At 63.9% G+C, this 27560-nt stretch overlaps 1 protein-coding gene across 2 annotated transcripts in view; it reads left to right on the forward strand.

The window, feature by feature from the left end:
• Positions 1 to 27560, forward strand: part of CRTC1 (CREB regulated transcription coactivator 1) — a 36531-nt gene that overhangs the window by 822 nt on the left and 8149 nt on the right. Inside the window, exons 2-7 of one of the 2 annotated variants that reach the window (XM_040990778.1) lie at positions 20528 to 20644; positions 21579 to 21626; positions 22999 to 23136; positions 23966 to 24027; positions 25607 to 25701; positions 26711 to 26796. In XM_040990778.1, coding sequence (XP_040846712.1) covers positions 20528 to 20644; positions 21579 to 21626; positions 22999 to 23136; positions 23966 to 24027; positions 25607 to 25701; positions 26711 to 26796 — 546 coding nt within the window. The remainder of the gene's footprint in view (positions 1 to 20527; positions 20645 to 21578; positions 21627 to 22998; positions 23137 to 23965; positions 24028 to 25606; positions 25702 to 26710; positions 26797 to 27560) is intronic. The other variant, XM_040990779.1, reaches the window with a different exon arrangement.

The following is a 27560-nucleotide window of genomic DNA, read 5'->3' on the forward strand; positions in this document are numbered from 1 at the left end:
AGCGGGGATTGTGGAGGGACAACAGCCCACGCTGGCTCCGGATCTGGGAGAGCTGGGTGAACCTCAGGCATTTTTGAGGGTGTTTTTTTTGGGGGGGCACTCCAGACAGGTGTGCTGCAAACCCTGCTTCTCCAAGCCGCTGTGTACCCACCTGCCCCGGCTCTGGGAGGCCTTCTGGGTGTGTGCGCCAGGGGAGCCCAGGCACCTGGGTGGTGGAGGCTGTGGGTGGGTGCTGCAGAGACCCCTCACACGTCCGGACCTGAGGAAAGTGCCCTGCCACGCAACCCAGCCCTTGCGCCTTGTCGGGTGGGACCTGGGGATGGGTGTGCGTAGTTCTGCGATGGAATTGTTGAAGTGACCTTAAGGTGGAGCCTGAGGAATGAATGAAGGACAGGAATGAATGAATGAGTGACCCTGCACATTGCTGCAGGGTGCTGGCACGCAGTTACTGTCAATTGCCCGCAGTCCGACGAGGGGACAAAGGGGTCGTCCCGGGCTGACCGCTGTCCTGGGGCAGCTGTCGGGGGGGTAGGTGTGACGGCACCTTGCCTATCTAAGTTACTTGTGGTGGGACTTTGCGCGTCTGTTACTTTTTGGGGGTCCTCTGCCCGAATCACAGCCTCCCTTTCCTGGAAGTGGGGTCCCTGCTCTCTGCTTCTGCTCTGGTTTCCTGCGGTGTGGGGGAGTAGCGGGGGGATAGCTGCCGTTCCTGTGGGTCACCCCAGATGGTGCACCAGGCTCCTGACTCCAACCCGGCCCAGCCCCCAGCCGCCACCACGCACAGGGGAATGAACTAGCACGTGGCCACTTGCCTTCTGTGTATCGCTGTGCCTTTCAAATAAAAGAATAACAATAAATACTTAGAACCATCAAATAGCAACTTTATTAAGATGCTGTCCGCCTGTCCGTGCAGTTCCGTGGCTTCTTGATAAGGATTTCTTTACTGGAAGGCAGAGTTCGAGAGAGGCCTTCCTTTGGTGTTTGCTCCCCAAATGGCTGGAACAGCCAGGAGCCAGGAGCTCCTCCGGGGCCAGCCCTGCAGGTCCCAAGGCTTTGCACGCTCCTCCACTGCTTTCCCAGGCCATAGACAGGAGCTGGATGGGAAGTGGAGCAGCCGGGATTTGAACCAGTGTCTGTATGAGTGCCGGTGCCTGCAGGAGGCAGCTTCACCTGCTATGCTACTGTGCAGACTTTTCTTGCTGCCTTGTTCTTCCAGAACATTCCAGAACACCCCCATGTCCCACTCCCTTAACCCCTGCCCCAGCCCTTGCAGCCATACCTCCACTTCCTGTGCCCGTGGATGTGCCTGCCCTGGGCACTTTCTGTTGGGACTCACACACGCCAAGTGGCGTGTCCCGTCTGGTCTCAGTCAGTGTCAGGCTTTCTCCGTCCGTCGAGCCGGCCATGGTGCAGGAGGTGTTGGTGCCTCATCTATTTTTCTGACCGGGTGACAGTCCGTTGAATGGCTTTGTCATGTATGCGTTACTTGATGGATTCTGGGGGAAAAATATATATATATATATATTAAAGATTTATTTTTATTGGAAAGTCAGATATACAGAGGTGAGGAGAAACAGAAAGATCTTCCATCCGCTGCTTCACTCCCCCAACTGGCCACAATATCCAGAACTGAGCTGATCTGAAGCCAGGAGCCCGGAGCTTCTTCCAGGTCTCCCATGCGGATGCAGGGTCCCAAGGCTTTGGGCCGTCCTCCCCTGCTTTCCCAGGCCACAGGCAGGGAGCTGGGTGGGAAGTGGGGCAGCCGGGATTAGAACCGGTGCCTCTATGGGCTGCCGACACTGCAAGTGGAGAATCCCCCTTGTGCGTCACAGCATGGGTGTTTAAGGCTTTCAGGGTGCACGGGCGGTGCTCGACAGACGCTGCCTTGTGAACTGGGCAGTGACGGCCCGCACTCCCAGCCCGGACTCTCAGCCACGCTGTCCTGACAAGACGGTGCTGCCAGCATTCTCTGAGAGAGGCCACTTGCATTTCTGAAGGGGAGGCGGAGTGTACCCGTGTACCTGCTGCTTGCCTTCCCAAGTGCCTGGACCTGTCTGGGCTGAGCCCTGCTGAAGCCAGGAGCCGGGAGCTGGGAGCCTGGCTCAGGTCTGCTACACGGGTGGGTGGGCAGGCAGCCCAAACCCTGGAGCTCTGCTGGGGCTGCACCTGAGGTCTGAACCTGTGCACGCTCCCCCGTGAGATGTGGCCAGCCCCGGTGGCTGCGGAGGTGCACGTGGGCCTTGCTGTTGGCTGGCATCTTCTGAGAGCTGGTCAGGGGCATTGGCCTGACCATGTGCAATGGCCAAGAGGCCTGGACCACCAAGTCCCCTGTCCACCGCCTCCCCAGCCCCAGTTGTCCCGAAAGCCTCAGGGGCAAGGGGCAGTATGGAGGAGAGCCGCAGTGGGCACCCTGCCCCGAATGGTGTCCTGTCATTGCTGGTAGGTGTGGGTCGCATTGGGCCTATTCCCTTCCTGCCCTCTCTCTCTCTCTCTTTCGCTGGCTGCCAGGATAGCTCCCTGCTTAGCCCTCGCCCTTGTACCATGGCAGTGCTAGATACTGCCCATAGGTGAGCCCTGACCCAGGGTGGCCCAGGGCCTCTTCCAGGAGTGCCAGGGAATAGCACCTGCCTGCTTGGCTTGTGTGTGTGTGTCCCTGGCGCTCTGGCCACATCCTTTTAAGGGATGGGCCACGGTGTGGGGAGGGGCCGGGCCGAGCGTGACCTGTGGAGACTTCAGATCCCTGAGTGGGCATGGGAGAGCCGTGATGGTCTAGGCGGTGTGACTTGGGACGAGTTTCTCAACCTCTCTGGGTGTGGATCTGTAAAGCTGGGGCAGGGCTGGGGCGCAGCTTGTTCATACTGCCCGGTGGCTCCTGTTTGTTACCTAGCGTGTCACATGGGGGCCCGGTCAGGTGTGACTGAGCACCCAGGGCCATGTACTGGGGGAACCAGGATGGATTTAGGAGGTGTGAGGGGGCAGGGATGGCCTGCAGATGAACAGAGTGGGTGCTCTCGGAGGTTGGCAGGGGAGGGGAGAAAAGCTGAGTCCTGGGGCGTAAGCTCAGGCACAGGCAGAGACCCCCCCACCGGCTGTGAGAGTTGGGGAGCAGGGCTTGGGGTCTGGGCTGGGCAGGTGTAGAGCAGGGAGGAACTTGGCGCGTGTAGGAGGAGCAGCCGGGAGGAGGGCGCGCTGGGGTGCAGTGAGAGTTGAGGTTAGATGTGGAGGAAGAGGGTGTCAGATGCTGGCCCGGTTAGAGGCCCCCTGGGCTGTGTGTACCTGGCGGCCCCGCCCACCTGCACTGCCCCTGGGGGTGGCAGTGCGGGTGGCCTGGTGCCCTGTTGTCTTTCAGCAGGGCGGGAAGGGGAGGCAGGGCAGCCACCTGTGCCACTGGCACACTGCTGTCCACTGGTGGACATCTGCAGCTCCTTCAGAGAAGGCCCCTGCGTCCCTGCCCCGTCGCCACCCCCAGCAGTGGGCCCTGGCAACCGTGGGCTCCCCATTCTGAATGCCTCCGTAACTCAACTCTGGCTCCCTTGTCATCACAGGGCCATGCAGGGCCCCAGGACGCTCCCCGGGCCAGCAGCGGGTACCCAGAGCTGTCCCCTGGCTGGGTGACCCCCCTCAGTGTTGCTTGGGGGGCACCGAGCCGTGGGGGTGGCTGCATTCTCTGGTGACTGTGCGTGGGCTGAATGGCCATCCAGGTGGAGAGCAGGGAGGAAGTGACAGCGAGTGGCACCGACTGGCCTGGGACTCTGGATTCCGAGGCGGGGAGACTGCAGTGCTTGGGGTCGGGGCGGGGGGGAAAGTTTCTAAGCCCGGCAGCCCACAGGGGCTCTATCCCGGGCTGAAGCAGGTGGAAGGGGGTGCCCCTGGGGCTGCAGGCGGGGCACAGGGACAGCTCCAGTGAGCTGGGCACTGGGCGCTGAGCCCGCCCCTGGTCCTGGCCCTCTGTGGCTTTGGCACCGACAGCCTGTGTGCCGGCTGCTTCTGCAGCCTGGACTAGCCGGCAGGGGCCTTGAGGTGCCCAGCGTGGCCGCCTGGAGCCGCTTCAACCCTCGGTGGGCACCTACCTCCCCATGGCCCCTTGGCTCCCACCTGCCCCTTGCCCAGAACCGCACCCTCATCCCTCGCCCAGGCCCATGCCCGGTGTCCTTAGGACGAGGCCGGGGAGGAAGGCGGACGCTGCTTGGACACAGCCAGCCCCGGAGCGCTGGGCGGGAGCGGTTCTGTGCGCACCATGGCTTTGGGCTTCCGGCCCGGAGCTGGGGGGGAGCTCAGTGCTGCTGTTGATGCTGCCCAGTGTGTGGTCCACAGCACGAGGCTTCCCCCCACCACCCCGCCCCTCACCCTGCAGAGTGCCCGGAGGCATCTGTGGGGTGGAAGCTGAGGGTGGGAGGTGGCCCTGTCCCTGCTTTCCAAGTCAAATCATGAAGAAAGACCTAGACTGGACCCTGACTTTTTTTCTTTTTTTGAACAGTCAGCAGAATTTGAGATCTGTCCCCCTGTTGATTTATTCCCCAAATGGCTGCAGTGCCTGGGGCCGGGCCAGCAGGAGAAGCCACGAGCTTGGGACTGCATCCCGGTCCCCCGCCTGGGCCGTACGACCTCAGCCGCTAGGCTTCATCTTATGCAGCCTTCCCAGACGTGTTAGCAGGGAGCCACATGGGCCGAGGAGCAGCCGGGACGCGAGCTGGTGTCAAGAGGAGTTTGCTGGCCCCTGGACCCTCAAGTGTGAGACCTGTTGACCTCGGGCAGTGAGGTGGGCATGCTGCTGGACTGTGGGCAGTCTGCAGGGAGCGTGGGCTCCATGGCAGCTATCCGCTTCCGGAGCTGTTTGTGTCTAGGGTGAGAGCTGGGGGACCCTGCCACACGAGTTTCACTTGGACACCTGGCTCCTGGGCAGTGGTGGAGCCAGCTTGGGCTTTGGGTCTGGCAGGCTCCCTCAGGTCAGCTGGTACCCACTGTGCCCCTTGGGAACCGGGCTGTGCCAGGCCGGGTTTATTCGGTCATGCAGCGTGCGTCGCTGGAGTCCGGGAGATGGAAGGGTGGGAGAGGCTGTCCCGGGCACTGCCCTGTGGCCGTCGGGGGTGTGTGCCCTGAGCCCATTGCCTAGCAAGTCTCAGAAAGCCCGGGTCGGCTGAATGTGGGGCGTGGTGCTCAGGTCACAGCCTGGAACCCCCACATTGCATCTGGCACCTGAGCATCCCAGCTCCGTATCCCAGCTCCGTTCTTACTTTTTCTTTGAAAGAGAGGAAATGACAGATTTTTCTTTCTCCTTTTAAAAAAAGATTTATTTTTATTTATTTTTATTGGAAAGTCAAATATAGAGGAGGGGAGACAGAGAGGAAGATCTTCCATCCACTGGTTCACTCCCCAAGTGGTCACAACGGCCAGAGCTGAGCCAATCCAAAGCCAGGAGCCAGGAGCCTCCTCCAGGTCTCCCACGCAGGTGCAGGGTCCCAAGGCTTTGGGCCGTCCTCCACTGCTTTCCCAGGCCACAGTCAGGGAGCTGGATGGGAAGCAGGGCAGCTGGGATTAGAACTGGTGCCCATATGAGATCCCGGCTCCATTCTTGACACCAGCACCTTGTCCATGGTTCACCCAGGGAATGGCCCAAGTCTTCAGGCCCCCACGTGGGAGCCGGGCTTCAGCCCCACCCAGGCCCGGCTGATGTAGGTACTTGGGAGACTGAGCCAGCAGGTGGAAGCTCTGGGTGCGGGATGTGTCTGTGTTGGAGGGATTTGGCAGTGCTTGTCACGCGTGGGGTCATTGGGCCTCCTGGCACCTGTGGAGTGGCTGTAGCATGGCCCTCCCGTGTCACACGGCAGTTGGAGTTTGCCAGTTGGGCTGGGCGAGGTGGGACCCCGTATGTGCATGGGAGGGGATGGGCCATGGGAAGCCTCGGAGGGCTGTCTCAGGGAGGGCCATAAGAGTCACAGTGGGTGCAGGAGAGCATCCTGGGGAGCTGGCCCCCTGTTATTCTGGGGGTCACATGGCGTCCTTTGGGCAGGGCCTGATGCTGGGGGACCTGCATTGCCTGGGGTTCCTGGTGTGCTCACCCCGCCCCCCCAAGCTGCAGGATCCGGGGACCCCCTCCGCCCTGTCCCACTGGAAGGGGAGGTGTACAGCGGCTTGTGGGGAGGGGCTTTGGGGCTTGGGTGGCAGGGTCAGGCTGCCGGGGGCACCCAGAGGTGAGGGGTGCAGGGGATGCAGGCTCCTTCCTGCCTGGGAACAGTTCCCCCACTGCCCCACTACCACCTTGGGCCCCTTCCTCTGTCGGGCGTGGCCATGGTGTTGGCCGGATGGGGGTCCAGGTGCGCAAACAAGGAAGTCACCGCGTGCCCGCAGGGCCAAGGACACGAGAGAGTCAATATTTATTGTTTGCCCAGTGGAAACAAAGCAGGGCCCTCCTCCTCCTCCTTGGGGTTTTCCAGTGGGCACAGGATAGGGGTCCCCTGTAGCTCAGCCTGGGCCATGCTGCCAGCCAGTCCCCTGCCTGGTGCTTGCGTCTGCCCTCTGGCTCCTGCTTCCTGCTGGGTGGACGGGTGGCAGGAGGTCTCGCTTAGCCCCTAGCCTATCAGGCGGAGAGAAGACTTGGATGAGTTGGGCGTGGGGGGAGGAGGAGCTGCACCTTGGGCACACACTGCCTGGTTGGTGCCAAGAAGCCTGAAGGCACTCCCTGGGCACTGAGGGGGCAGCATGCACGGGGTCGGGAAAGGTGGTGCCACTGGTGGGGCCAGCGTGCAGGAGGACAGGGCAGGTGGCACCACTGGGGCAGCGTGCAGGGGGACGGGGCAGGTGGCACCACTGGCAGGGCCAGCTTGCAGGGGACAGAGCAGGTGGCACCATTGGAGCAGCTTGCAGGGGGACGGGGCAGGTGGCACCACTGGCAGGGCCAGCGTGCAGGGGACAGAGCAGGTGGCACCATTGGAGCAGCGTGCAGGAGGACAGGGCAGGTGGCACCACTGGGGCAGCGTGCAGGGGGACGGGGCAGGTGGCACCATTGGCGGGGCCAGCTTGCAGGGGACAGAGCAGGTGGCACCATTGGAGCAGCGTGCAGGAGGACAGGGCAGGTGGCACCATTGGAGCAGCGTGCAGGGGGACGGGGCAGGTGGCACGATTGGCGGGGCCAGCTTGCAGGGGACAGAGCAGGTGGCACCATTGGAGCAGCGTGCAGGAGGACAGGGCAGGTGGCACCACTGGGGCAGCATGCACGGGGTCGGGAAAGGTGGTGCCATTGGTGGGGCCAGCGTGCAGGGGGACAGGGCAGGTGGCACCACTGGGGCAGCGTGCAGGGGGACGGGGCAGGTGGCACCACTGGCGGGGCCAGCTTGCAGGGGGACGGGGCAGGTGGCACCACTGGCAGGGCCAGCTTGCAGGGGACAGAGCAGGTGGCACCATTGGAACAGCGTGCAGGGGGACAGGGCAGGTGGCACCATTGGCGGGGCCAGCATGCAGGGAGGGCTCCCAGGTCTACCAGCTTCAAGGGGGGCGGGGTCTACCAGGGTCACTCAGGGCTCTGACCTCCTTGAAGGCTTCCCTACCCCCTGTTCATTCTGGAACCTTCTTGTTGCAGAAGAAGGTTCCAGAATGAACCTCCTTTCCTCCCCCTCCTTTTTCTTTCCTTTTTTCCATTGTAAATGTTGACTTTCATCCTGATGTGAGAGACCCAGAAGGGAGACCTCTCACCCGCGGGTTCGTTCCCTCCCCAGAGAGCTTCCAGCCAGGGCTAGGAGCCAGGAACTCCACCCGGGGGTCTCGCACACAGATGCCAAGGACCCTCAGGACTTGAGCTGACACCTGACACCTTCCCCTGCGCCCCCAGGGTCCGTGAGGGCAGGAAGCTGGGCCTGGAAGCAGGGTAGCTTGGACTGGACCCAAGTAATCCCAAACACCTGCCCATTCCCCCCTCCCCCCTCGGAGCTGCTGCTCAAACTGGCCTTTCCCGCCTGGTCAGTCCGGCTTCCTCCCTCAAGTCCCAGGGGACTTGCTGCCAATTGGGAACCCAGCCTGGAGCCCATAGGCCCCGGGGCCCAGAGGTACAAGGGTCCCTGGTGGCCTTTTGCTGGCCCCGTGGTGGCTGGGTTTGGGGGTCAGAAGGGCCATTCCTTAGTGAGCACTTACTGTATGCCAGGTTCGTCTCTGCTCCCCCAGGGTTGCCTTGCCAAGCAGCTGGGGAGACCCTGCCCCCCATGGGCTCCCTCTTGAGCTAGGGCGGAGGGAGGGACGGTGGGCAGAGCCTGGCACAGCCCCGCCTGGCCCCCATGATGCCCATCTTGGGGAGGTGTTTGAACTTGGTGTTCTCCGTGGCTGCTTGGAGGCGGGGGAGCCGGGGAGCAGGTGTCCCCTGAGACAAGATGGACACTCCGGGGCTTGGCCGTGAGGACAGCAGGGCTGTGGAATGGCAGCCTCCAGGGAGCCTGGGGCACCAGACCACGCAGCCAGCCGCCTGGCTTGTGGACTGGCTGTCAGATATTCCCATCACGCCTTGCTGCCCAGGGCACGGCCCATTCTGGAGACCACTGTGGACCTTGGCAGGGAGGGCAGGAGTCTGAAGTCTCCCCATTCCCACCCTGCTTCCCAACAAGCCTTCCCCTTCCGGCTGGAGAGGAGCACCCTGGGCCACGCCCCCTTCTTTTGTTTTTTTTTTCTTAATAAAAAAATATGAACGCTTTTTTTTTAAGAGGGAAGGAAATGATTTCCGTTTCAACTCTTCCACGGAAATGGAAAACAGCAAGAGCGATGCCCTCGCCTCCCCCCGGCACGGCTCACCTGGGTGCAGAGAGGAGGCGGGCAGGCGGGCAGGCGGGCAGGCGGGCAGGTGCTGCCAGCTGGTCCCCAGCCGACCGGCTTGCCAGATCTCAGGGCGGAAGTGTGCGTGGGGCCAGGCAGGCCGCCCGGGGCTGGCTCCGCAGAGCCAAGCAGGCCTTCTCGCTGGGGCCCTGGAGGAGGCGTGTACATGAAGCCAGCCATCCTGACCCCCTTCTCTGCTGGTGGGGCAGGGGAGGCCTGGGATGGGGGGACCCTCTCTTCCCTCTGCCCCCCCAAAAGCCTGTTTCATGTTGAAGTCAAGTTCAGTGTTCCCAGCAGCGTTTTTCATGGGTCCCCTTGGCTGCTGTTGTCCCGCGCATGGTCCTGCGTGGTAACTCAGGCAGAAAAGAGCAGTGGCCCTGGGGGCGATGTGTGGGCCCCCCGAGCGTGGAGGGCTGTACCCTGGGCTCCGTGCCCGAGGGTCAGTGGGGAGGGTGCCTGTGAGGAGCTCAGCCCAGGCTCTGTTGCTTCATGCTGTTCCTGCCCCATGCCTGCTGCCTTGGGGACCTCAGCCGCTCCCTGCCGAGTTGCCCGTGGCGGGCGCGCTGACGCCAGCTGCACCGTGGACCCTTTCTGGAGGTCACTTATTGTTTGTGTTATTTATTTTAAAGGTAGAGTTACAGAGTCAGAGAGAGAGAGATCCTCCCTCCTCAAGCTCAGCCCCCAATTGGCCACTAGCCCGCCTGACCCCGTGCCAGCAGCGCCATCCGGGTTTCCCGCAGGGGTGGTAGCCGCCGCCTGCTGCCTCCCGCCGGCAGGAAGTCTGCTGGGAAGCCGGACTGGAACCCCGGACTCTGTGTTGTAGGATGTGGGAGCCCCCCCCCACACACCTCAACAGCTGTGCCAGGCGTGCCCGCCAGGCTGAGCGGCAGATGGGACACATTAGGGAGATGGCACAACGCGACCCTGTGGCTTTCCACCTCGGCTGCCTAGGCCCTGGGACCGGCGTGCTGGGCGCTCAGCCCCGAGCTGTGTCGGAAACACCCTTCCGCTAGCCTGGGCGCCCGAGGACGTTTTGGTGCTGTGTGACCTGGTCGCTCCACCCCCCCTTTGTCCCTGCCGGCCCTCCTCTGTGGCCCTCGTCGTCTGGGATCCTTGCCTGCTTGCCGCCCTCTGGCCAGGTGCCCTGGAAGAAGCCCCTGGCGGTGGCTGTTTGCCAGCCTTGGAGTTGAGGATGGCAGCCTCTGCTGGGAAAGCCACCCAGATGAAGTGCTCTCTCGTTTGGGTTTTATATAGATATTTCTCTGTTGAACAAGAATCCTGCTACAATATAGGCAATAGGCAGTCACCGGTTAGCTGTGGCTAGCTCGGGCAGTAAGTGCCGTGGGCAGCGGTGTCCGTGCCCAGAACTCGCTCTCCTCCTCCTCCACCGTCCCCCGCCAGCTCCCAGAGTCCCCCATTTGGAATGGGATGACTCCAGGGGCCTCCTTAAGGTGCTGGCCTTCCCTAGGAGTCACCGTGGCCTCGAGGTGCCCACAGGGGGAGTCTGCCGTCCTAGCAACCTCGCGTTGAGTCCTGTCAGGCGTATTGACCCAGAAGTGGGACTGCTGGGACGCACGGCGATTGTTCTGTGTGTTAAAGATGTGTTCATGTGTTGGGGAGAGTTGGCAGAGAGAAGGGGAAAGAGAGAGAGAGAGAGAGAGAGACAGAGAGGGCTTCCGTCTGCTGCTTCAGTCCCCAGATGCCAACCTCGGCTGGCACGAGGATGGGTGGATGTTCCATCAGGGTCTCCCTGTGTGGCTGGCAGGGGCCCAGGTGCCTGAGCTGTCCTCTGGTGCCTCCCAGCGACACCAGCAGGCACTGGATTAGAAGCATGGCGTACCCAGCTGGGAGTTGGACCAAGGAGAGGGAGAGACAGAGCAACATTTTCCATCTGCTGGTTCACTCTGCAGATGGCTGCAATGAGCAAGGGCTGGTCTGAAGCCAGGAGCTTCTTCCAGGTCTCCCACGCGGGTGCAGGGGGGTCCAAGGGCTTTACGCTGTCCTCTGCTGGTCTCCCAGGCACATACACGGGGAGCTGGATGAGAAGTGGAGCAGCCGGGACTTGATCCGGTGCCCATGTGGGATGTTGGTGCTTGGTGCTGCAGGCGGAGTAGGGTGCTGTGCTGCTGTGTTACTGAGAGGACCTTGGAGGGCCTGGCCTATTGTTCTCCATAACCTCCCTGGCCAACACTTGCTACATTCTGTTCCATAAAAATGTTACAGTAAGGGGGGGGACGGCAGGGGAGGGGGCATCTTCATTTGCTCGTTCACTCGCTCACCTCCCCAGTGCCTGCCGGGGGCTCCAGCCAGGTCTCCCGTGGGCGGGCGGCAGAGACCCAAGGCCTGGAGCCACCATCCCCTGCCGCCTCCAAGGCTGTGCGCGTGCACAGGACGCTGTCTTGCACGCAAAACTTAAGACTCCGACTCGGGCACTGTGGTGCTGGAGGCGGGCGTCCCTGGCGGGGCTTCAGCAGCCGGCCCGGCATCGTTGGTTGAGAGAGCCTCTCTCTCTCTCTGCATTCCTGGCGCACGGCCCCTCTCGCTGCGCAGTTCGCACACGGCTTCTCCCCTCCGTGGGAAAAGAAGTCCTTTGCACTCCAGCGCTCGTGTTCTTTGATACACAAATGTTTCTAATTTCGACAAAGTCCAATATAGAGATTTTTTTCCCTCTGCTTGCCGGTGTCGGAGCCAAGAGATGGCTGCCACGTTTGCTGTTCTCTCCCGAGTGTACACGCTCGGTTATATGTAGTTGTCATTTTATAGTCTTGTGGACTTTTTTTTTTAATAGCTTTAGTTATCTGTTTCGTGTATCTTTTTTTAAGACATTTTCACTGTATTTGAAAGGCAGAGGGCCAGCGCTATGATGCAGTGGATGAAACCACCACTTGCCATGTGGGCATCCCACAGGGGTGCCGGTTCAAGTCCCAGCTGCTCCACTTCCCAGCCAGCTCCCTGCCTGTGGCCTGGGGGGGCAGCAGAGGGCGGCCCAGGAACTTGAGCCGTCCTCCACTGCTTCCCCAGGAGCATGTGCAGGGAGCAGGATGGGAAGTGGAGCAGCTGGGACTCCCACCCATACCCTGATGCGACATGCTGGGGCCTGAATGCCGTCTTGCCCCGTTGCACTGCATGCCTGCCCGTCTGCCAGCCACGCAGGGAGAACAGGCCACCGTTGTTAACTGTGATTGCCCCTCTGTACTGTGGCATGGGACAGGCTGGCCACCACCCCCAGGTGATGCTCCCAGGAGGGCTGCCTGGAGGAGGAAGGAGCGGGGGGGGGCAGGTGGGGGGAGCCAGGTTAAGATTCTGAACACAGAGGTGAGTGAGCAGGGACTGGGAGCCCTCAGGACCTGCCCAGCCGAGGCAGCTGCCAGCCTGGACCGCGCAGGGTGCCCAGGGGAGGAAGGGGCGTCAGGTGGTGGTCTCCGGGCCTAGGACAGTGCGGGTAGAGGGAACAAGGACGAGAGCAGGCCGGGGCGGTCCCCGCTGGCAGGGAGGGTGACGAGGAATGACAGGTGAGCAGGGCACAGCGGCCCGTCTGAGGGGCGGGTGGCTCGAGCTGGAGCCTGGGAAGATGGCAGGGTGAGGCCGTGGCCCTGGGCCGAGCGCATGGGCCGGCCTTCTCCTTTCCTGCTGGCATCCGGGCTCCTCCGTGGGCACCTGGCCCTCGTCCTCTGCCTGGTGGCACACTCCCACGCTCCCAGCACCAAGGCTTCCCTTTGCAGGCGCTGTTCCCCCTGCACCCCCATCCTCTTGGCCCCCATCTTCGTGGAAGGAGCTGCGAGGAGCCCAGCCGTGCCCCCGAGCTGGACTTGACCTTGAAGCAGGGGGTAGCATGCCCGTGCCAGTGAAGCAAGCAGTGGCGCGGAATGTAACCCCGGGGCAGCTGGAAGCCCGTCAGGTGGGGAGTGTGGCCAGCGACCCAGTGAATGCCTAGGGTGATGAGGCTATGGTCGCTTTGATGCCTTTTTAGGTGTCATCTGTCTACAGGTGCCAGAGGACACAGAGGGGGTGGCCAGGCAGGACCAGCCAGCGTGATTCCACTCACAGGTTAGCTGTCCGGTCCCAAATGTGCAGGCGCCCGGCTCAGCTGCCCATCCCCATGCCACTGGGCCCCTCAGCCCGGAATGGCCACTGGGGACCCTGCCGAGGGGACAGTGGCTCAGGTCCTTCTGGTGGCTTTGCAGCACTGCACTCAGACTGGCACAGCACGGGGTCAGACTGCTGTGGGCTCCAGGCTGCCTCGTGGGCGGCTTGGCCTCGCTGCTGCTCCCCTGCAGCCTGCCAGCCCGCGGGCCGGGCGCTGCTGCAGTGTGGGAGTGCCAGGATCCTGGGCCTGCCAGTCCTTCTCACACGAGCGGGCCGGGGCTGGGGCTCAGGGGCTGTCCACACTGCCCCCCTTCTCCCCAGGCCTGGGCAGCACTGGCTGGCTCCCCTCTGTGGGGTGGCAGCAGGCAGCGGCGTGTCGGGCCAGGGGAGGCTTAGGCCCACACTCTCCATGGGCTCCCCACACTGTCCCAGCTCTGTGCCTGATGTCCTGCTGCCGGGGGCTGGGGTCCCCAGGGCGGGAGGATGGGAGAGGCTTGGTCAGGGATGTGTAGCTGCCGACCTGGAAGGAGGGGCAGGGTGGAAGCCAGGCCCCGTAGCCCACCGGGTGTCCTTGGAAGGGTGAGGGTGGGATTAGGGTGTGAAGAACTTGGTGGGAGGTGCAGGAGCAGCTGGTAGACCTGGAGTCCAGGCCGACACTCTCCATGTTTCTGGGAAAGCCAGGAATTCCGATGTTGCAGTTTATTTCCAAAAAAACGAAAAGCTTTCCGGGCTGGCCCGGGACCCCAGGTCACGGAACGCCTTTGCGCGAGCTTACGTAACTACCACCGCCACACTCGGTCTTAAAAAAAAAAAAAATGGAGCATGCCTGCTATATCGGGACCTTGGTAATGAGGGCATGGTGCTTCTGTCTTATCTTCCCACAGCCCCTGCCGTCCTGGGCGGGCAGGCGGGCAGGCGGGCAGGCGGCAGGCGGGCAGGCGGGCAGCCGTCAAGTTGCTCCCAGGCCTGGTTTGCAAACACCGCTGTTGCTGCAGGCAGGCGGGTGGGTGGCTGACCCGAGGCTCAGAGGAGGGCCGCACCTCCCCCCTTCCTCCTCCTCCTCCTTGTGGCCGCCGTATTTGGGATCTGCCTTGTTTCCTGGAGTCCAGGTCAGACACCTGTCAAAAACCAGGTCTGATATTTTCAAGACGGGCACGGGGAGGCCCTGGGCGGCTGCGTGAGTGTGGGCGGCGCCCAGCCTCCGGCTCCCTGCCCGGGCCCAGGGGCCGCTGGTGCAGAGGTGGACTTGGCCGGAGGGAGGGAGGCAGCCCCCGCTTCCCCGCCCCAACCCCGTTGGGAGTGGCAGCAGCGTCCCCGGCTGGTGGGTTGTGTAGCTCCTCGTGGTCTTGCCCCTGAAGAGGCAGGCTTGCTTGTTGAGTCTGTCCCGAGGCTGGGTCAGGAGCCTAGCGGGCGCAGAGTGTCAGGGAGTCCACAAACACACACACATCAGGCCTGCCCGTCCCAAGTACCCTACATGCTGGGGTGGCCATGCGTGGCCAGCCAGGTGCTGGCGGCCTGGACCCCTTCTGGGGGCTCCTTGGACAGCAGCCACCCCCTTCCCTCCCTGGCTGCCTCCAAGGTCATGTTCACACAGAGCACCCAGGACTCCCCCCCCCCCTCCAGCAAGCACACCGTTCCTGGCCCTTCCTGCGGTGGCCCGTGCCCACATGCAGTCCCTCCCTGGGTCAGGGTCCCTGTGCACTCCGCAGTCGCTCGGTTAAATGGACCATGGTTTCTGTGTATGCGTGACTTCTCTTCTTTTTAAGATTTATTTATTTTTTTATTGCAAAGTCAGATATACAGAGAGGAGGAGAGACAGAGAGGAAGATCTTCCATCTGATGATTCACTTCTCAAGCAGCCGCAATGGCCGGAGTTGAGCCAATCCAAAGCCAGGAGCCAGGAGCCTCCTCCAGGTCTCCCACACGGGTGCAGGGTCCCCAGGCTTTGGGCCGTCCTCCACTGCTTTCCCAGGCCACAGGCAGGGAGCTGGATGGGAAGTGGGGCTGCCGTCCATATGGGATCCTGGCATATTCTAGGCCACCGTGCTGGGCCCATTTGTGACTTGATGAGAAGTGCAGGGGCGGGAAGAGGCACTCCGTTGCCTGGTTTCCACAGCGAGCCGAGCTCAGCCGGGGCCCAAGGTGGGAGCCGGGAGCTCCATCTGGGTCTTCCCCTTTGTGGGTGGCCGGGACCCAAGGACTTGAGCCAACACCTGCTGCCTCACAGGCTGTATGCGCGCGCAGGGAGCTAGCTGGGACAGCCGGAGCTGGGCCCCAGGCCCTCTGACGGGGGTACGGGCCCCACTGAGCCAAACACTGCCCCCTGCCTGGGTCTGTGAACTTTCTACCCTTGTGCCTGGTCGCACGGCCAGACAAGACTGCCTGCCCAAAGCCTCTGGGCACATGTTTTGGGGTGAGCACTGGCTGGGGGTGAGGGGTGCTGGGGGCACCGCAGGGCTCTCCCTCTGCACCCAGCCCTCGCCGAGCCCGAAGCAGCAGCTCTTCATTTTACAGCCTGAATTGCGTGGGAGCCTCCTCCTCCTCTCTGTTCACTGGGAGGTTCTTCTTCTTTTTTATTCCAGACTTTAAAAAAAAAAAATCTATGCGGGGGAGGGGGAAGCTGAGCGTCGTGGGGATCCCATGATGTGCCCGCAGTGGCTGGGATCCTGCAGCCAGCCCCGGGCCGTGGGGCCGGCAGAACCCGCCCTGGACCCGGGAGGCCGTGTGTCCAGACCCTGGGGCTGCAGCTTCAAGCCACAGCACCCAAGGGCCCTTCCAGCTTCGGGGAGCACCCCGGGGGAGACCTGGATGGGGCTGTGCTGGGTCCTGCCTGCAGCCTGGGCCTGTGAGCGTTGGGCACCTCCTGCGGCCGGAGGGTGGGGCAGAGGGTCCACTCTTGCTGCTGTTGTTTAAAGATGTGTTTGTATTGGGCCCGGCGCGGTGGCGCAGTGGTTAAAGATGTGTTTGTATTTACGAAGGACAGAGAGATCGTCCATCTGCTGGTTCACTCCCCAAGTGAGCGCAACGGCCAGAGCTGAGCCGATCCACAGCCAGGAGCCAGGAGCCTCTTCCAGGTCTCCCCCGCGGGTGCAGGGTCCCAAGGCTTCGGGCCGTCCTCCACTGCTTTCCCAGGCCACAGGCAGGGAGCTGGGTGAGTAGTGGAGCTGCCGGGACTTGAAGTAAGGTGGAGGTGGCCTCAGCCTGTCTCCTGGCTTTGCCTAGCCTGGGTGTTCATGGCTTCGTCCTGGTATGTGGCGCCTTAGGAAGGTTCCAGTCATTGGGTTTAGGACCTTGGCTCATGTCAAGATTCTGCCGCCTAAACTCGCTGTCTTCCAGCTGACAGTGTATGTGGGTCCTGAGCAGAGGGGTGTAGCCCGCATGGGTCCCCTGGGTTCCTGCCAGCTCACCATGTCTCCCCACGCCTGTGGGAGCCCGGCTCCTGCCCTACGGCCACGGTCACTGCCGCGTGCCCACGGCCCAGCTCCGGGACCCCTCGCCACGCCAGCCGCCTGGACCTCACAGGCCAGGAACCGTGTCGGCCGGCCCCAGTCCGTTGGGAAGAAGTTCCAGGTTTGTGATCACTGCCCCGCCCCCGAGACACACACAGGGAGGGGCCTCCAGAAACGTCTGTGGCAAACACGGATTCGGGGCGAGGGGACTTGGATTTCAATTTTGTTGGCACCCAAAACTGCTTCTTTCTGAAATCTGTGTTTGTCCCGCCAAGTTCTGCAGGAAGGTTTCCTTGCTGTGCCCACCCCCGACCCAGCAGGCTAAGGTACAGAGATGGGAGCCTGAGGTGGGGCTGGCAGGAACCCCCCCAGGGAAGGTTCCAGATGAAAGGGCAGTAGATTCAGGGGTCCTGTTTGGCCGTGAGGTTGGAAAACCCCAGGACTTTGAAAGGGGAGTGGGGGTGGGGAAGGACCCCTTTTGGAACATTCTACAAGGAGCACCGGAGCCAGCTCTGCCGGCCAGCCGTAGTGGGATGTGGGTGAGGAGGCCAGGCAGCCTCAGGCAGGGACCCTCAGCAGTCCCCCAGTGCCTTGATTCCCTCGCTTGGAAAACGGGGGCGGGGGTGCAGCTGTGGCTCCCCCTGCCTCGGGCGCCCTGCCAGGCCGCGAGGCCGGGGTGCCTCCTCGGAGACCCCCAGGAGCCCAGCTGCATGGCGGCGGCCCGAGGGCCCGTGGTGCTTGGCGGCCCCTCTGATTCAGCCGGTGCTGGGAACTTGGCAGCGGCCCGAGAGCGTGATTAAAGGCATTCCGAGGGAGGCGCGGCTCTGTTTGTGTACTCAGCTCTGTATTTACGCTTCGCAGGCCCGGGAGGCCGGGGCCCGGCTGAGTCAGGCCAGCTTTCATTCATTCCCTCGCCACGCTGGCTCGCGGTGCCCTCCCGTGTGCATAAGGCGGACACGCGTGGAAGGAGCCGCTCCGAGGGCAGGGCTGGACCGGGGCCCCGTGCCGGGGGAGGGCCACCGATCTGATGACCCAGCCCCGGCCAGTGCGGGTGTCTGGGTGTTGGTGCTTAGGACGCGGGTTGCCCAGCCTGGCCAAGGCCACCGCCATCTCCGGAGGGAGTCAGAGCCGGCAGATGTGTGGATGGCGTGCAGGGCCGGGGCAGCGTCTCACAGTGAGGTGCTTGCTGGGTGTAGATGCTGTGGGGTCTGCTTGCTTAGTACCTCCACGGGGTGGCAGGACCGAGGCTGTCCTCTAGGGTGAGGGGGCCACACCACAGCTGGCCACTTCCTCACTGGGTGGCTTGGGGCCGGTTGGAGGTGCACGGACCACCCCCGCCCTCCCGGGATCCCACAAGGGTTATATACGGTCAAGGGTCCCAGGTTAGGTTGGGCTCTGAGTCCAGTGATGGCTGCCACCACCCCTCCATGTTCCCCAGGCACTCCTGCCGCTGGCATAGCGTGCCGTGGGGTGCTGCACCCCATCTCCTGTGGACGCTGAGTGACCCTCGGGGTACGACGGACGGGGGCAGTGTCGGAGCAGCGTGCACAGTGGTTCAGCTGCGTTGTTGAGCGGGCAGAGCAAGACAAGGAGTCTGTCTGACCTTGGTCAGTGCAGCCAGTTCTTGGTTTTCTTGTTTTTAGTTTTTTATTTTCCCATAAGATGTCTTGACCTGACATGCAGAGAGGGAAAGACGTGGCTTCCTCTCCTGGTTCATTCCCCGAAGAGGCCGCAGTGGCCGCTGCTGGGCCAGCCAGAAGCCAGGAGCCGGGAGCCTCCTCCAGGTCTCCCACGCAGGTGCAGGGTCCCAAGGCTTTGGGCCGTCCTCCACTGCTTTAGGGAGCTGGATGGGAAGTGGAGCTGTCAGGACTCGAACCAGTGCCTCTTATGGGATGCTCAGTGGCCAAGGCACCGAGGGTTTGGGCTTGAGCCTCTAGAATCCGGCGACATCTTGACGTGCCCAGGCCTGGGGTTAGCTCCACGTCCCATATTGGGGACTTGAGAGACCATGCCAGTGCTGCCCACAGGCTGTCTCCTGTGCACGCTGGGGGCCCAGCCCCTGGCCTCAGACCTACGGGTGAGGGCACCTGTCCTTGACCCCGGGCCTCCACCCTCACCCCCCAGAGCCACTACACTCACAGCCACCAGCCGAGGGTAATGAGAGAGGACCTAGGCACGGGTCAGGTGGGGCGAGGGAAGGCCCGGGGGCAGCAGCGAGCATGGGGACAGCTGGGGTGAGGTGCTGCCGGGCGTTGGCCACGGCTTCTGCTGGGGTCGAGCTGCCCAGGAGGGTGAGTGCAGCGGTCAGCCCCCTCCCGAGGAAGAGCTCCCCGTGGGCCGAGGTCCTCACCCCCGTCAAGCGTGCAAGCACAGAAACCGTTCCCCCTCCTGCCCGCCAGGCGGGCAGTGTCACCCAGAACTGGCCAGGCATCCCGGGGGGGTTCCAGAGGCTGAGGGGGCCGAGGCAGCCAAACGCAGGGCTCTGCGGAGTTCCCGGAAAGCAGGCTTCAAAGGGTTTCGGTGTGTGTGCGGGAAGTTCTATGCAGATGCTGGAAGCAGTCAGAAGGCGGACGGGGCGCGTGGGCCAGGAGACCTGGGTTCCCTGCCCGGCGTCTCCCTGCGCAGGCGCACGCCCCAGGAGGCAGCAGGTGACGGCTGCCAGGCCTGGGCCCCCCCTGCCACCCATGTGGGAGGCCCCGGGTGGAAGCCCCGGCTGCAGCCTGGCCCAGGCGCCGGGGAGTGAGCCAGTGGGTGGGGGCTCTGTCTGTCTTGGACGGTCAGATAAATAATAGAAAATGTGTATTATGGAAAAAAAAAAAAACTAAGTCTGGGTTTCAAAATAAACTTCACCAGAATAAACTTTTTTTTTAAGGGCTTATTTATTTATTTGAAAGTCAGGGTTATACAGAGAGTGGGAGATGGGACTTGAGGTATTCCAGCCACTCAGCTGCTCCACAGATGGCTGCCAGCACCAGGCTGGGCCAGGCCGAGGGCAAGACCTGGGGCTTCCTTTACGTCTCCCCCGGGGGTGTGGGGGCCCAGGCACTGGCAGAGGGCTCGGTGGCAAGTGGAGCGGCTGGGACTTGAACCTGTGCCGCAGGCAGCGAGTGGTTCACCTGCTGCATTACAGTGCGGGGCCCCGTAGCCTGTTTCAATTCCACTTATTTATCTCCCCACAAAGCTTTGGGAGTCTCCTCGGAGGCATGGGGGGGCCGGGTGCCACCAGCGTCCTGCTGACCAGGGTCACCCCCGGACTTGGACCAGGCAGCCTTGTCCTCATGTCCCGGGGAAGGAGGTAACAGGGTGCAGTGGGCATCGTGGCTTCTGGGGCCCCTTGAGAAGCGGACGAGACAGCAGCCCCCGTCACAGCTCCCACAGAAGGAGGGTGTGGGGGGGCATAGGCCGCCTGGTGACAGCCTGTTAGCTGTCCCCTGCACCCACCACTCGTGGTGGTCCCAGCTGGGAGGGTGGCACTGGGGTCCCTCCAGGATGAGCTGGGCACTCCTTGCAGCTGACAGCTGTTTTCTGGGCGAGGTGCTGTGCGCCGGGTGGTTCTCCAATTCCCCATGGTGTCCATGCCCCTCCGCTCCCCCTCGCCACCACCCCCCGACACCCCCTAGGAAACCGGGGACAGTGTAGGCGAGCCAGGCAGTCAGCCTGCACAGCACTGCCAGGAGCCGCGTGTGAAGGAACGCGAGCCGGCCCCGGCAAGCACACACAGCGTCCTACCCCGGCAGCCACCCCGCTGGGTGCACACCCAGCTTGGCCACATCACCCTCACGCCCACCGCTTCCCCTCGCTGGCAGCAGGATGGGTGTCCCCAAGGGTCAGAGGTCGTGAGCCGGGTGGGGACATCTGTCAGTGCCAGCACATCCCAGCAGACACTTGAAGCAGCAGGTGCATGCCCTGCTCAGGAAGCTGGGTTCCCTGGGGGATTCCTGCATGGCACAGGGTGCCCCCTCATCTGGTACCCCGAGGAGGAATAACCCTCCCCTGCTCCCCACTTCCCAGGAGCCCCCTCGGAGGCCCTGGGATTGCCCGATGCCCGCTGGCTCATTCATACACCCAGCAGCAACCGGGCGCCCAAGTTCACGGTCACGGTCACCGGCTTTCCCTGAGCCAGGCTGCGCCTGCCCCGCCACCCCCAGCTGTGTGTCTTCCTGTTCAGACAGCGCCCCCCGCACCCCCTCTCTCGGCAGCTTCAGCTCCAGAAGTCTCAGTACCTGCAGCTGGGCCCAAGCCGCGGCCAGTTCTACGGGGGCTCCCTGCCCAATGTGAACCAGATCGGCAGCGGCTCCATGGACCTGTCCTTCCAGGTGAGCCCCTGCCCTCCCCGTGCCCTCCCCCTGCCCTCCCCCTGCCCTCCCCTGTGCCCCCGGGACACGCCGCCCACCTCCAGGCCTTGCGTGTGTGCGCGCGTGTGCGTGCGTGCGTGATGCAGGCAGTTGTTGGAGCCCTCCTGTCCTCCCTACCACCCGTGCTGTCACTGCATATCACCTGCTCCTTTTTCTCTCCTGGGGGACCGGAGGAGGAGGCGGCGGGGAGGCCCCCAACCCCCACCCGCCCCCACTCAGCCCGTGTCCCCTGAGGGGCGTGTGACCGTCCACTGTCGCGCTCAGCAGCCACTGCTGTGCGGCCGGCCGCAGGATGCGCTGGGGGGCCCGGGGGCTTGGCTCCGGCCTGCCTCGCTAATCCTCGAGGCCAGCAATTCTCAGAAGGAGGCCGGGCCGCCTGACCCCACTTGTCTACACGCGTTTCTTGGCAGGCGCCCACACAGCGCGGCTCCCGCAGGCCGCACAGCCCGCACTACGCGTCCTTATTGTGAATAAGCACCGAGAGATAAATAAGTCCCCTCCAGCCCTCCCCGTCTGCAGGTGGAAGGAGCGGGGTGGGCGTGCCAGCCTGGGGGGGCACCCGCCCTGCACACCCCCACCAGCAGGGAAGAACGACCCAGGTCACCCCAGCTGCACCCCACCACACTTGGACGCGGCAGGGTCCCCACTCCGGGCTGGCCCTTGGAGGCGGCCACCCTGCTGGGTGCCCCCCAGGCTCCACATGCCATGTGCCCAGCCATTGGCAAAGCAGCTGTGCCATGGCCACAGCCGTCCTTAGGCACTCTTGTCCCTGCTTGTCCCGGTCCCTCTGAGCTGCCTCCCTAGCTCAGCCCCGCAGCGGGGGTCCCCTGGAGCCCCCCTCTGGCCAAAGCCCCCCAGCCGCACTGCTCAGTGTCTCGATTCTTTGCATTTCCAGCCCGGCGGATTTGTGGGGGAGGCCCTGGCAGCGGCTCCTGTGTCTATGGTAAATGAGCCCCCAGGCTTGGGGCGACAGCATCCCAGCGCCAGCCTCCCCCCCCCCCAGACCCCGCCATGTGTGCAGACCCTGGGCAGCTCTGGGTGGGGAGACGGAGCCGCCCGTACCCACCCTAGGGTCGGGCATACGGTCACGTTGATCGGCGCCTCCGTCCACCCCCTGCAGCCCACCCTGGGACTTGGGGTCTAGCTGGGGGAGGGGGCAGCCATCATTGCTGCACCTCCTAGGCCGGGGTCCCCCCAGCATGTGCCCCCCCTATGCTGCATGGGCCAGCCCTCGGAACACGCGCCCTGCACCAGCGCGGCAGGCGGCCCCCAGCTTCCTTCCGCCTCTGGCTCTTGCTTCAGCCACCTCAGGTCCAGCCCTGGGCCCCAGGGCCATCTTTGGGAGGAAATAGATGCATAAAACCCGCCTGTCCGGGTCCCGTGCCCCAGACGGACGGATGGACTGCTGGGTACCCGAGCTCGCAACTCGGAAGTCCCCCGTCGGGGCGCATGGGGAAGCATAGCCCTTCTCGCCGCTCATTTGTCCTCTGAAATCGGGGAATTGTAGTTTCATGCCAGGAGCTCTTGTGCCCCACTGCCCACGAGGAAGGGAGAGGGACTACGGGGCCAGATGGCCAGGGAGGGGAGGGCGGCTGCTCCCGCACCAGTCAAGTGAGGGACAGGCACCATGGAGCCTGGGTGAACAGAGCACGGCTCCCAGCAGCCCCCGGGGCACAGAGCCCGGTTGAGAGCAGGACCTGTGCCAGCCAGCCCACAGAAGGTGCTGGAAAGAGGTCCAATCCAGCCGAGCTGTGGGCTGGGCTTCCCGGGGCGTCTGTCGGGGTGGGCACGGGAGGCCATCAGGAGCAGGGAGTGGGGGGCCGAGGGCTCGGCCAGGTGGGCCCTTCCAGCCCGGGCTGGGCTGGAAGCACTCTCCGCCTCCCCCAGCCGGCTCTTGGCAGGGCCCTCCGGGAATGACGTAGGTGGGGAGGGCAGACCGGCCAGGCCCCGGCAGGGTGGGCGGAGGCCTGTCCACCTGGCGAGGCTGCGGAGGAAGGCTGCTCGGCCGTCTGCGACCCCTGGCACCCCGGCCGGCGCTGGGCCCCAAGCTTGTGCCGCCCTGCCTGGCCCGTGCATGTCAGCAGCAGAGTGCGTCGCCACCCGGCTCCTGGGCACTGACACCTCGCCGCCCCCATCCCGGCTCGTGCAACCCCCTCCCCACACTCCGCCCTGTGCTCAGAGGCTGGGGGGCTGGGGCCGCAGGAGGAGAGCCTGTCCTGGTCACAGGGTGACAGCCTGGGGCACTTGCGGTGACGTGGCAGGGCCACAGCTGGTAACCAGTGTCTGCCCGCCCACCTCTCTCTCTTCCCACCCAGACGCCCTTCCAGTCTTCGGGCCTGGACACAAGCCGGACCACCCGGCACCATGGGCTAGTGGACAGAGTGTACCGGGAACGCGGCCGGCTCGGCTCCCCCCACCGCCGACCCCTATCGGTGGACAAACACGGACGTCAGATATCCTTCAGGCCGGAGGACATGGTGTGGGTGGGGGGCTTGGCAGCTGCTTTGGGCACCCCACCCCAATACTCACCCAAGGGGGGGCTTTGGTAGAGCTTGAAGTTGGTGGGGCGGAGCCAAGCTATACCCAAAGGGAGCCTGGGATAGTCCATGGAGACAGCCTGGAGGAGGTGGCCCCATAAGCTGAAGATCCTCGGGCCAGGCTTGGGGGCTACCAGGGCAGGGGAAGCAACTCCCCTGAGTGGGGGGCGCAGGAGGTGGTGGACAGAGAGGGAACTTGGCTGGGGCGGTGATTACAGGGACATAAGGTCTCTTCCCCTCCCCCTCCCCACCGCCCTGGCCCCTCCGTGGTGTTCAGCCCTGGTCCCGGCACCTGCAAGTGGTGCCGGGGGAGCGCCCCCCCCCCCCCGCTGTACCGATTCAGGACTTCTCTGGGTCTCATCTCCGCAGGCCCGAGCAGCTCAGCCAACGGGGCCCCCAGCCCAGCCCGGTGTTTGCAGGGGGAGGGGAGGGGTCACCAGGAGCCGGGGTCAGCTGAACTCGGCCCTCTGCCCCCACCGCACCCCCGAGCTAGCCCTCTCTCGGAAGGGACGCCAGCCACACGTGCCCTTGCAGGAGGAGTGTCCCTCGGGAGCCCCTGCCTTTCCCGAGGCCCGCAGGAAACCGCCTGTGCCCCAGCTGTGTGCAGGCCTGGGTGGGGGCCGGGGCGGCTCCTCCAGGACTGCCCGAACTGAGGCTCCCAGCAGCAGGGGCTTCCTGCCCCCCCCCCCCAGAGGCACAGGTGGGGTCTGAGCCTGCCCCACGGTCCCCTTAACTCCCGCGCCACGCTGACAGCTGCCCCTACGGCACGGTGTACCTGTCGCCGCCTGCGGACACCAACTGGAGGAGGTCAGTTCCCCTTGCAAGGAAACACAGCAGCTTTCCTCGTGGTTACGCTCAGTAGCTTAGAAATGACACAGCCGGGAAGCTTCCGGAAGCTTCTGGAAGCTGGCTCGCTCCCCACCCTGCCAGGGAACCCCAGCTTTGGCAGGTTTCAGAAGTTTCTTTAAGCAGAATCCTTCCTGCTGGGCAGGGTAACTTGGCTCTGTGGTTTCTCAAGCTTTACCCGTTAGAAAGATGAGAGTGGGACCGACAGGAAGACAGAGCGTTCCCTGGGGGAGTCCACTCGCCCAGGGACCCACGGCAGCCCAGCTGGGCCAGCCAAGGCCATGACGAGCCATCGCTCCATCGGGGGTCTCCCGGGGGTGGCTGGGACCCCGGCACTGCCCCCTGCTGCCTCCCGGGGTGTCACCAAGGAGTTGGAGGAGAAGTGGGGGCAGGAAGCGGCGTGTACAGCGAGCTAAACCACCCTGTGTCGGAGTGCCGGTTCAAGCCCCAGCTGCTGAACTTAAACCCACCTGCGGCTCCTGGCCTCCGCGGGCCCAGCCCGGACCTGGCCCTCCTGCTCAGCTCGCATCAGTGCGCTGAACAACACACTCAGCAATTCACGCACATGCTCTCTGCACTTTGAGCAAACGAATCTTTAGATTTATTTTTATTGGAAAGGCAGATTTACAGAGAAGAAGGAGAGACAGGAAAATTTTCTCCAAGTGGCCGCAACGGCCAGAGCTGAGCCGATCCAAAGCCAGGAGCCAGAAGCCTCTTCCGGGTCTCCCACGCGGGTGCAGGGTCCCAAGGCTGTGGGCCGTCCTCCACTGCTTTCCCAGGCCACAGGCAGGGAGCTGGATGGGAAGCAGAGCTGCTGGGATTAGAACTGGCGTCCATATGGGATCCTAGCACTTGAAGACAGATTAGCTAGTAGAGCTGTCACACCGGGCCCACCTGGAACCAACTTTCTTCCAAGGTCACTTGGTGGCTGGGACATCCCCCCATGGGTGCACATGGTCCTGGCTACGGCTAGCTGCTGGCAGCCGGGGATGCGGCCACTCTGTCCTTCCCCCGTTGTCAATCCCCGGGGCAGGAGGCGGAGCCCCCGCATTTCCTGGCTGACAGCCCAGCTCAGGCAGCTGGCTTTGGGTTGTTGGTTTTCCGTCCTGGAGACTTCCCCTACCTGCCCTCAGCTGTGCACTCCAGTGGGGAGGGGGTGGTACAGGCCATGTCCACACTGGGGCCCCGCGAGGGCCTGGGGCTCCTAGGGTCGGGGCCCCCGTAGCTTCTGGGGCTGATGTGAAGGAGACAGCAGCAGTGCGGCCCATGCAGGGTGGGGATGGGCAGAGTGGGAACTGGCACCCAGGCCCTCTGGTGGGGCATCCCAGCCCTGTGCCCTGCTCCTGACAGGGGTGGGAACGAGCTTGGTGAAGAGGCTGCTAGGTCCCGGAGCATGGCAGCACGGCCCACCCAGCGCTGCCGGCGGGTCCCGGCGGGCGTGTCCTGGGTCCCGGAGCATGGCAGCACGGCCCACCCAGCGCTGCCAAGCTGTCCCAGCGGGTGTGTCCTGGGTCTCTCTCTCCCTCCCGCGCCCACACAGGACCAATTCAGACTCCGCCCTGCACCAGAGCACGATAGCACCCACCCAGCCCGACTCCTTCACCGGGGGCTCCCAGGATGCACACCAGAAGAGAGGTGAGTGACAGGGTCCTGGGCGGGATGGGCGAGGGGGCAGTTGGGTCCAGGAGCCCTCCCCCCACCCCCTGCCACCAGGCCCTGCTCTTCCGCTGTGGCCAGGACACAGCTGTCCCTGGCTCATGGTCAAGCCCCTGCCCTCTAGGAGACACGGAAGGGGGTGGCCCGGTCATGGTCATGAAGCCTCTGGCCACCCCCCACCCCCAGCCCAGGGCAGACGAGGCCGGGCAGGGCCCAGCCCAGGGCAGACGAGGCCGGGCAGGGGCTCAGAGCTCCCCGCCTGGGCGGACAGCAGGCAGGCGGTGTCCCCGGACCTCTGGCAGCTCAGAGTGCAGCCGGTCTGGGAGGGACGTGGAGGAAGGGGCTGTGCCACCTGTGCCCACACCCCTCCGAGCGGCCCTGGGGAGGGCAGGGGCGAGGGTTGGCCCGGCCACACCGCCTCTCATCCCCACCCCGCCCCCAGCCTGGTTTCATGGGAGAATTTGACTGAAAGTACTTTGGGAGTTGCTCACGTTCAAATGAGAGTGTGTGCTCCCCCGGCCCAGCAGGCGGAAGACAGCGGGCCGCACGCCTGCTCTGCTGCCATGGACCGAGGCCTGCAGGCACGGCTGGCTCCAGGCTCTCTAACAGGGCCCAGCAGACCTTCCCTGCTGTCCTGCCTGGGGCCAGTGCTGAGCAGCGGCCCCTGCTCCCCCTGCCCATGCCATGCCCTGTGCCAGGACGGAAGCGGGTGCAGGGCAGCCCTGCGGGAGGCCTGGTCCCCCCGCCCCCCGACTTCCATTGGATGGGCCTGGCCCAGGGCTCATGTCAAAAGTGCCTGACTTGTGTGAAGACAGTGGTGGGTGGTGCCTGTTTTTGGTGCCCCTAAAAGTCCCTGTTAGGACCAGCGTCCTGATTCTGGAGGTGGGATCAGGACAGCGTTCGCCCCGACACCGTCCGCCCCTGCGACCACGTCGGGCCCTGCAACCTCACCCCTTCCTCCTCCCTGCCCCGCTCCCCGCACCCCCAGTCCTGCTGTTAACAGTCCCAGGCATGGAGGAGGACACATCGGAATCGGACAAAAGCCTCTCCAAGCAAGGGTGGGACGCCAGGAAGGTGAGGACCCCCGTGCGGGCTGTCGGGAAGCGCCTCCGGTCCTTCCGGCTGCTTCTCTTCCCGGGAAAGAGAGGTGAACTGGCACAGCGGGCAGCGTCAACGCCCCCCCTCACCCCGCCACCGTCCCGCACACCGCCACGCTGCCCGTGTCGCCGGGCACCGCCGGGCACCGCCGGGCACCGCCGGGCGATGGGAGAGCTTCCAGAATGAATCAGAAGTGCCCCTCCCGCTCCGTCCCGCCCTCCCCGTGTTTGCAGGAGAGGGTCCTTAGGGGTTTGTCTTTGGGGTCCCTGGTGGCGTTAGTGCGTGGCGAGGGAAGGCATGAGAGGCCCCGTGGGAACGGACAGCTGGCATCCCCGCCTTGCCTCCTCACACAGGCACTGCGGCGCCACCTCGTGTGCCCGTGGTCTCTGCCCCCCCCCCAACAGAGGGCTGCCAAAAGTCTGAAAAAGTGGAAGAGAAAGAGAAGCTGAGGGGCCGCCACCCCCTCTGGGCGCCAGTCCGTGCCCGCCCTGGCTGTTCCACTTCCCATCCCACGTGGGTGCAGGGTCCCCAGGCTGTGGGCCGTCCTCCACTGCCTTCCCAGGCCACAGGCAGGGAGCTGGGTGGGAAGTGGGGCAGCTGGGATACGAACCGGTGCCCATACAGGATCCTGGCACGTGCAAGGTGAGGACTTTAGCTGCTAGGCTACTGCTCCAGGCCCATGAGTTCATTTTTTTGGGAAAGTGTTGAGGTCCTAACGTAGGTCCCCGTCACACATTTCC

Source organism: Ochotona curzoniae, unplaced genomic scaffold, assembly GCF_017591425.1.
Source record: "Ochotona curzoniae isolate NIBS_2020 unplaced genomic scaffold, NIBS_Ocur_1.0 contig_605, whole genome shotgun sequence".
Taxonomy (NCBI): Eukaryota; Metazoa; Chordata; class Mammalia; order Lagomorpha; family Ochotonidae; genus Ochotona; species Ochotona curzoniae.